Raw genomic sequence first — 10000 nt, 5'->3', positions numbered from 1 at the left:
AGAGAGAGGGAGAGAGGGAGAGGGAGAGAGGGGGGGGGGAGAGAGAGAGAGAGAGAGGGAGGGGTAGGGAAGAGGGATGCAGGGAGAGAGAGAGGAGGAGAGAGAAATAGGGAAGAGGGGTGAAAAAGAAGGTGAGAGAGAAATGCAAAGAGAGAGAGAGAAAAGGGGAGGGAGAGAGAATGGAGAGAGAGACTTCAGATGAGAATGGGGGGGGGGGTAGACTCTAACAAGCATGGCGTTGTAAAGTATAGTGGGGATGATGAGGAAGATATGAGGAATCAAGACCCTGTTTACACTAACACTGATATTTTATCATACAATGTAAATGATGTCCTTCCAGACATGTGTTTTAACTCAGAATCTTCATCTATACTACACACCTGAAATCAAATATCACAACACCACTCACATAAATAACATAAATATGAAAAAAGGACAAAAAAGGAAAAGAAAAAACAGAGAATAGAGAATAGAGAAAGAGAGAGAGAGAGACAGACAGCCAGACAGAGAGAAGACCAGACTGTACCGGGAGATGTCTGTGTGTGCGTGTTTCAAGTGTGTGTATGTTTACAGAGGTTAAGGCCAAGTGTGTGTGTGTGAGTGCGTTTCCAGAGAGTGTGTTTTTGTTTACAGAGTTTAAGGCCAAGGGTGTATGTCTGTGTGTGTGTGTGTGTGTGTGTGTGTGTGTGAGTGTGTTTCCAGAGAGTGTGAGTGTGTTTACAGAGGTTAAGGCCAAGGGTGTGTGTCTGTGTGTGTGTTTCCAGAGAGTGTGTGTGTGTTTCCAGAGGTTAAGGCCAAGGGTGTGTGTGTGAGTGTGTTTCCAGAGAGTAGTGTGTAGGTTAAGCAAAGGCTGGTAAACAGCAGAGTCCAGCAGCAACAGCTGTTTGTCTCATCGCTGAATCGACCCGCCCGCCTTCCTCTAAACACACACACACACACACACGTACTGTACACTGATACCCATACAGACGCACACACACACACGCACACTTATATTTACACATATCTGTACGTATCCGTGCAAGCAAGTACAAGAATACACACACACACACACACACACACACACACACACACATACACACACACACACACACACACACACGCGCGCGCGCGCGCACACACGAAAATCTCTCTACATGAAAAGTGTATCATGACAAACACCACTATCACTCTCTCTACCTGAATCCTGATCTGTCTATCCATCCATCTGTTCCACTGACTCTTTCATTTACCCAACCATCTATCTAATATCCATCCACCATATTAATCAGTAGCACTTCAATCAGGTAGATGTGCCATGTATGCCACTCATGTGATGAGAGTTCACAAATTGAAGCCAACTTCAGCATGTTTAACATAAAATCACATAAAATCAAATGCACCCATACCATCTGCATGTGTGTGTGTGTGTGTGTGTGTGTGTGTGTGTGTGTGTGTATATGTGTGTGTATATGTATCATGCATCATGGGGCTTCTGAGTGGACTGGCCTTGGGCCTGGGGCTTCAGCTGAGGTCATGAGACGGGGTACTCACCACTGGAGCAGTCCAGACCTCCCCAGCCAGGCTCACACTGACACGTATCCGGAGACACACAGCGGCCGTGCGCACACTCCTCCGTGCACAGAGCTGAGAGAGAGGGAGAGGAAGAGGGAGGTTAGTTGTGTGTGTGTGTCTGTGTGTGTGTGTGTGGTGTGGGGGGGGCAGAAAAGGAGGGAAGATGAGACAGTGAGATGGAGAGGCACAGATAAACAGATAAAGAGAGATGAAGAGATGAGGAGGAGAAGAGAAAAGAGAGAGGGAGAGAGAGACAGAGAGGGTGGTGAAGAGGGTGAGATACAGAAAAAGAAGGGAGGACATAGAAAAGAGAGAGGTGGAAATAGGGAGATGAAGAGAGACAGCGAGAGAGAGAGACAGAGAGCAAAACACAAAGAGGCAGAAAGATTGAGTTGGAAGTGGAGGAAGCAAGAGCCAGAGAGAAAGAAAGAGGCAGAAAGGTAAAACAATAAAGAGAGATGGAGGGATGAAGAGAAGAGAGGGAGAGAAGGAGAGAGAGACAGAGGGAGAGAGAGAGAGAGAGGTAGCTATCAAGGAGGGAGAGAGAGGTAGAGAAATTCATTTATATCATTTATCTCACTTATCCAAGACTAGGCAACCCTCAATACTGTTTAAATGTATTTATTTACACACACACACACACACACACACACACACACACACACACACACACACACACACACACACACACACGCTTAATGTAATGTTTGGGGGAGATGTTACCCAAACAAGACAGAGAGGAATCCTAACAAAGGAAGAGTGTACTGTTTATATCTCTTAACGTAATGAAATAATCACCACTAATACATAAATGTAAACCCAGTAAAACACACACAGTGGCTGCCGGCTACTACAGAGGTTTATTAGCTAACAGCCTACAAATCTTTCTATGGGCCAGTCTGATTACAGCTGGACAGGCACCAAGTGTGTGTTGTCATTTACAGGTGCTTTCTCCACATTTACGCTAACAATACACTCTCATTAAACAGTCAGTGGGATCACATCGCAAACGGATGAGTGATTCTACCCAAGAGATTGAGCCATCACAGCCCCCACCCCTACTACCTCCCCTGCACACACACACACACACACACACACCAAGACATGCACACACACACACACACCCAGACACACACACCCAGACACACACACCCAGACGCCCCCCCCCCCCAACTCCCCCGCACGTTGGTCAACATCTCATTTTATCATACAGGGTGGCGGGGCAATCGTGCAGACGTAAGCAGCCCTGACGCGTGAAGCAACACGCAGTAAATCCCCCGTAAATTTGATCACCGTTGGCGAGGCTTAAGCGGGAAGCCACTGCGGAGCTCCTGCATTTTCCGTTTACCAAGTGTGCACTTTTCCTGATCACCTCCATCGAGCATCGCCCCCTTAGCACCCCGCACCGTGCCGCACCATTGATTGGAGGGCATTAGCATTTGATGGCCGCGTCCTGACGACAGGCTGGAAATTTGATTCCAGGCCGGAAGAGTGTCACAGACACAGAGTTTCAGCCCCTGTGCAACAGAATTTTTAATGTTTTTTTTTTTTTTGCTTTTCATTGAACACAAATATTTTTGTGTCAGACAACTTTACCCCCCCCCCCAAAAAAAAGAGAAAAAACAAAAGAAAAAAAGAGGAGACACAGGGGGGAAAGCTTGGAAAAGCATGGTTTCCATCTGAATAATGCTGAGCTGGACAAGGTCACCTGGCCAGCAGGACGCACACAGCTAGGCTCTTATCTGCAGTGGGAAACAGCAGGCCTCTGAGCCACCAGCGCAATCTGCTTTGATTGGAATCAGCAGCATCCGTCTGAGGAAACCAAACGTATGGGGTTGGGGTTGGGGGAGGGAGGAGGGGGGAGGGAGGGGTGGTTGTTGTACAGGTCTCATACTGTAGGAAGAAAGAAGTTAAACACTGGACTTCACATTTGTCCTTATCTTTGTCTTTGTGTTTCCCCTCATGGTGAGACATTTCGCTCTAAGATGTACGGCAGGAGCGCAACGCACAAATATGCAGCAAAAACCTCTAGCACAATACTCCCATAGCACAAACATGCACAATACTCCCATAGCACAAATATGCAGCAAAAACCTCTAGCACAATTCTCCCATAGCACAAATATGCACAATACCATAGCACAAATATGCAGCATTAAGTCCAAAATACACATTGCACAATCGGGAAGTTTTGCTGCACAGCAAAAACCCTTGTGGGGACACAGGAGGTGACAGCTAGTAACTAATATGAGTTAAAGTGGAGAGACGGTGATTTGAAACGATATAGTTCATGCTCTAAGTGAAAAGCACACAAATATCAATAACGCTCTCATACATACTGCACCTCCACACTCAATCACCCATCTCCTTAGAGGCGGCAGAGAGAGATAAATCTTGCTTGTGTGTGTGAGATGAGAGAGGGGGGAGAGAGAATGAATGAGAGTAAGTGTGTGCATGCGTGTATGTGTGTGTGTGTGTCTGTGTGAGAGAGAGAAAGAGAGAGTAAGAGAATGAATGAGAGTGTTTGTGTGTGTGTGTGTGTGTGTGTGTGTGTGTGTGTGTGTGTGTGTGTGTGTGTGTGTGTGTGTGTGTGTGTGTGTGTGTGTGTGTAGTGAGGAGGAGTGGATGAGTGACGCCATGCTCTCTGCATAAAGTGGTTCTTCTGCCTCCATCTCCACCAGTCTTGTTTATGTGGTGCTCTAAACTGCATAAGAGTCACTCAGGGATGCCTCGTATTTCAAGTTCCGTCACGTTCACAAGCCGACCAAGTACCACACAAATCTTAAATGTCATCGCCTCCAGAGCCACAGCCAGCAAAGGGACATTTCCCCGTGAAATACATTGCCAAAGTCACACGTCGTGCATTCCAACACTTTTGTGATAATCTCTCTTTCTAAAAACCCACCCCTCTTCTCTCCCTCCACCTCCCCCTCCATCTCTCTCTCTCTCTCTCTCTCTCTCTCTCTCTCTCTGGTGCCTGATTATGAAACACGGATACGCTTAGTGGGAGACAATGGCAGCTCAGGCTCGGGGATTAAGACCGGATGCTAATGGATCTCCTCAAAGCTGAAGGCCCTGCGGGTGTCACCTTTATCCAGGTGCTTTCATGTGTGCTGCCAACGGACTGGTGGGCTCCTGGCGGGCACTTGGCCGGCCATATGAAAACAATACGCATGGGCATGGCCTGGGGGAGGTCAACCCGCTCTGTGCCCACCTGTGACCAGTCTGAGATGCGTGTTGATGCTCTGGCTGCCAATCGATTCTGAATTCACCTGGCACGATGATCTTATGTGTATAATGAATATGAAGGGATTATAACAGTCTATCAGAAAACAATGGTTACGTGTGTGTCTGTGGCGATTGTCAATTGGTGTTTGGTAATCTGGTTTGTATAGGGGTTTAGTATTGTTTGACTTGTGAATTGTTGCAAGGTAGCATTTCAGGGACAGAAGTCCATTTATCCACAACAACAATTAATATTTTCAAACAAATGAGTCCCTCAGGAGCTCAGTGTATGTATGTATGTGTGTGCATGATTGTGCAACCATGAATGTGAATTGTATACTGTGTGTGTGCACCACTCTATGTGTAGATAAGTATGTCTTTGTGTGTATGCACAGTTAAGTACATGAATATGTATGTGAGTGTGTGAGTGTGTGTGTGTGTGTGTGTGTGTATACGTGTACATTATGTGTGTGTGTGTGTGTGTATGAGTGTGTGTATGTGTGTGTTTTTGGCTGTGGCTAAGGAGAGAAACAACAGCACGACTCCTGCTAGAGTTTGGCCAGCCCTGTTTATGGATCATCACTCAATCAGCCTTCGATTGGAATGCACAGAGGGAGAGAGGGAGAGATAGAGGGAGAAAGGGAGAGAGACAGAGGGAGAGAGAGAGAGAGAAAGGGAGAGAGAGAGGGAGAGAGGGAGAGAAGGAGCAAGAGAGAGAGGGAGGGAGAGAGAAAGAATTGGGGCCTGAAACCTGTGCAGAGAGAATCCTCACCACCCTAAGGACAGCACTAATCGCTGAAATGCTCTAAAGGCAGAAAAAAAAAACGTTAAAGCAGTACACACACACACACACACACACACACACACAACGCTGCTGAGTTTCACACAGAGGAAGTTAAACCTTCCCCTTCCTCTCTTTGGGGAAAACATAAACGAATCCTTTCAGCAGTTTGTGCTGACATAGATGTCAAATCGACTGCTTGGAATCAATGAGACTTATGTGCCACGCTCAAAGACAAGGAGAAGAAATCCAATGACACTAGGATGAGATGATTTATTTGAGTTCCAATCAGCGATTTCCAGTAAGCTCAGCACAGGGAAATGCTAATCTGTCCCATCTTTTGGGGGAAATGTAAAATAGGCAGAAAGAAGGGCGAAGGGAGAAAGCAGTGGACCTGCATATGAGATCTACAAACCGATGAAAGTTCATGTAAAGCGACAAGAAATACAGGTCTTGCATTTTAATTAAAACACAATGAATGCTCCATTTCCAAACAATGTCTAGGAGAAAATTGAGCCTTTCATCCAGATAAAAGGATCATCTAACTCATTATACAGAGGTGTTATCTGACAATGTGACAATGGGACTAATTGGTAATTGTCACACAAAGCTAATATATTGAATATCCTTCAATGCAGGAGTGGAATTATAACCTTTTAAAAAATAATTGACGCTGTGGCATTGCACTAATCAGCCTCTCTTCTGAGCATGGGCGCAGGGAGAACGAGAGCAAGATGAGAGTGGACCATCGAGACACACTTCACAAACAATACCCGTTACCAGGCAATGGGAAGAGACATGGAGAGAAAACAATGTAGACTTGTGTAAGAGATCTCATGTTTCAAAAAAAAAAAAAATATATGGAGCGAGGATAGACAAGCTCACATATCAAACGTGGAGGCACCAAAAGAGGCGCTGCGGGACGTCAGATCCATCCATCACAGACAGGATTTATTTCAAACCCTCCTCTTTGATGGACCCCCACACACAGTGGCAACAAAGTAAAAAAAAATGGAGCGAAAGGGAAAAAAGAGCAAAAAACATCAAAGACAAAAAGTCATTTTTTATTAAAAAAAGGGACAGCGAGAGAGAGAGACAGTGAGAGATTGAAAGAGCCCATAATTCGCCCGGTCATTAAAACTCTAACGTGAGGCATACTTTATATGATACCAGGAACTTTATTAAACCATCTGAAAGTAATACTGAAGAGTGCATCAGGGATATGTACTCGGTCACATTAAAGTTCCATGACTTTTCAGAGGCCCCTGGTGAGGACTGATGAGCCGAGGTAAAAAGACCTTGAAGCTCTGGTGCTAGGAAGGGGTTTTGTGTAGAACACAGCTCCATCATTAAAACACTTGACCTTTGACCTTCTTCAATAGTTATGATGTCTGTGTTTTGTACATTACATTTTATGAAAACAATCGCCTCATTAGTGCTCTGGATGCTCTCTTCTGACTGTATGTGGTTTTAAATCTATACGTTTACAAACAGCAACACAAAACAAAGCTTGAAGTAGTTTACCACAGGATGCTGAATGCTGCTGAATGCTGTTTGCAATCACGGACAAATTTACCAAAGACCCCCCCCCCCCACTTTGAAGACCACACGCCTAAAGAAGAAGAACAGCACGTTCTTCACTAAAACAAACAAATAAGAAGTGGAGTCTGGGAGGAAGGTGAAAGCTAATAAAGGGTCTGGCTCTGGGGCAAAGGCGTCCAAATGTGTCAGAAACACCAGGGACTCATTAGCAAGTCCAACTTCCACTTACCGCCTCAAATTGAGAAATGGGAAGGAACGCGTGGAGGCGAGGCTGTGTGGAGTTGCTCTCGTCGTGCGCTGCTGAGGGCCGACTCATCTGGTGGCTAAAACCAAAGATCAACACGTATACATAATGAAAGTGGCTGTAATGCTTGCTTTGGTCCCTGAGCGCTAAGCTAAGCACGGCTGGCGGTACAAATCTCTTAATCCTGCCGGTGAGAGGGCCTGGATTAGGCCTGGGATTACGGTGTGGAGGAACGGCGTGCAGAGACGGCAGAAAGGAGAGGGCACTCCTCCTCCGGCCTTCTTCAACCCGGCTCTCTCACCTCCACCCCCTCCTCTCTCTCTCTCTTTCACCTCCACCCCCTCCTCTCTCTCTCTCTCTCTTTTGCTTTTCATTCTTTCACTCCATCATTCACCTAAGCTCTCTACAGCCCCCTTTCTCTCTACGTTCCCCTCCTTTCTCTCTCTCTCTCTCTCTCTGTCGCTCTCTCTCTCTCTTCTCTCCATCGCTCTCTCTCTCTCTTCTCTCCATCCATCTACAGCACTTATCAACTCTCTCTCTCATACTGCTTTCTGTCCTTCATTTCATTTTATTCATTCTGTCCATTTTCTCTCTCACACAAATCTTACCCACTATCTCTCTCACTATCTTTCTCTCTCCAAACCTCTTGTTTCTTCGTCTTCACTACAATATTCTCTCTACCTCCTTCCCTGCCCCTCTCTATTCTCCTTTCTCTCTCTCACTCCATTCCCCAACATTACCCATTCAATTTCACTGTACATCTCCCCTTCTGCTTTCTTCTGCCCTCTACATTATTCTCTCCATCTCATTCTCTTCCTCTCTCTCCTCTCTCATCTCACTTCACCCTCTCACTCCATCACTTGTGCAAAAAAGTGTCCACAGTCTCGCTTTTCTAAAAACTTTCACATTGTTGTTAAGACTTTTTATTTTCCAATTCAAACAAACATGCTTTGAATGGACATGATACAACAGTGCGCACACTTCAACAGCTCAAAAAAGCCTCCACTCCAAAAACCCATAAAAAGCACAAGAGTGGGAGTGGCTTGATTAACCCATTACCCAGCTAAAAGCCTGACAAACGCATGTGCAAAACCAAAACAAGGACCCCCCCTAAGCACCAACACTTTTGGGTAGAGAGGGTGAAGGACATGTGGGGTTGGCTAATGCCTCTGGGTTAGATTTGGCGAGGGCCACCAAGTGGCGCTAATAACATTGTCCAAGGACAATATCCAAGTCCAAGTACCAAGTCCAAGTTACAGGAACATGAAAAAGAAACAACTTTGACCTCATGCTATTGAGAGCCAATTCTAACAATCTGAGATGCCTGGAGAGAGTGTAATTCAGCAAAAGTGCTTTGAATGGCAGGTATGGAAAAGACGTTTTGGCTCTAAGCTGCAGTTGGGCCTTGACTTGTATTATTATTATCATCTAAATTCTGTAATTGCTTTCGACTTTTAATAGGCCTTTTAGACTTTTGTAACTTTTGCGCCAGACTTGATATTCACTACTCACAACTCTCTCTCTCTGTGCATTTGTGTGTGTGTGTGTGTGTGTGTGTGTGTGTGTGTGTGTGTGTGTGAGTGTGTGTGTGTGTGTGTGTGTGTGTGTGTGTGTGTTTGTGTGTGTGTGAGCACACATGAGTGTGTGTGCATGAGTTCTGAAGGTTAAGTCGTAATATAGATAGGCTACATCTCTGGGGTAGGATATTTGAAGGGATCAGGTCAGTTTTTCTAGTTATACAACAGAGGAATATGTTAATCCTCGGATGCAGTTGGAAATGCCTGCTCTTCCTCTTCATCTTCCCCTTCGTCTTCCTCACTTATCCCATCTCCTCCATCAGTGAGTAGTGTCATCTACCCAAGTGTAAGTTACAGTTTATATCACTATTACAAAGCAGAAGAGCAGAACAAAGCAGAATTGACAGACTGAGGAAGTCATTTGTCCCCAGGGCCATTGAACTGTTCAATGCTTCACTAAAGGGAAGAGGAGAGATAGACTTCTCTGCATAGTCTGTCAGCCTCTCCACCTTCCCCATGTTTGTGTATGTACTGTCCACTAGCCTACTGTTTTACTGTTACACTGTTTACATGCTATATATATACAGAGACCTTGAATTTTCCCTTGGGGATCAATAAAGTAAGTAAGTAAGTAAGTAAGTAAGTGTGTGTGTGTGTGTGTGTGTGTGTGTGTGTGTGTGTGTGTGTGTGTGTGTGTGTGTGTGTGTATGTATGTATGTATCTATCTATCTATCTACAGTATATATCTATCTATCTATCTATCTATCTATCTATCTATCTATCTATTTAGCAGAAGCTTGCTGGTAAGGCAAATATTAATATTTAACATATTAATGATGCAAGTACATTTTTGTGTGGTCAAGTGAACCATACCAGGCCTTCATCAATTGGCCATAAGCTAGCTGACATTCCTTAAACTTTCCCATAGAGACATTTGTTGTGTCTGAATTGATGGGCAATTTTTGGAATAATTTAATTTAGTAACATTTTTCCATTATGGTTCTGGATGGGGTCAGATATTCTTCTGAATGCTTATTCTTCAACATTCCAATTACAGTTTTGTCAGTATTTGGATATTGTATAAAACAACCCTCATTTTAAAATTTTCCCCCAACTGGATTTTTATGGACTTTTACTA

At 44.9% G+C, this 10000-nt stretch overlaps 1 protein-coding gene across 1 annotated transcript in view; it reads right to left on the bottom strand.

The window, feature by feature from the left end:
* Nucleotides 1-10000, bottom strand: part of megf11 (multiple EGF-like-domains 11) — a 152754-nt gene that overhangs the window by 136794 nt on the left and 5960 nt on the right. Inside the window, exon 2 of the mRNA XM_076266581.1 lies at nucleotides 1534-1626. Within this exon, the coding sequence (XP_076122696.1) occupies nucleotides 1534-1626 (93 nt within the window). The remainder of the gene's footprint in view (nucleotides 1-1533; nucleotides 1627-10000) is intronic.

This window comes from Alosa pseudoharengus, unplaced genomic scaffold (assembly GCF_046254945.1).
Source record: "Alosa pseudoharengus isolate Yale_2024_CS ecotype anadromous, Long Island Sound unplaced genomic scaffold, YU_APseudo_1.1 YU_APseudo_1.1_scf_10, whole genome shotgun sequence".
NCBI classification, from domain to species: domain Eukaryota; kingdom Metazoa; phylum Chordata; class Actinopteri; order Clupeiformes; family Clupeidae; genus Alosa; species Alosa pseudoharengus.
This window is presented reverse-complemented; position numbering and strand designations above follow the sequence as displayed.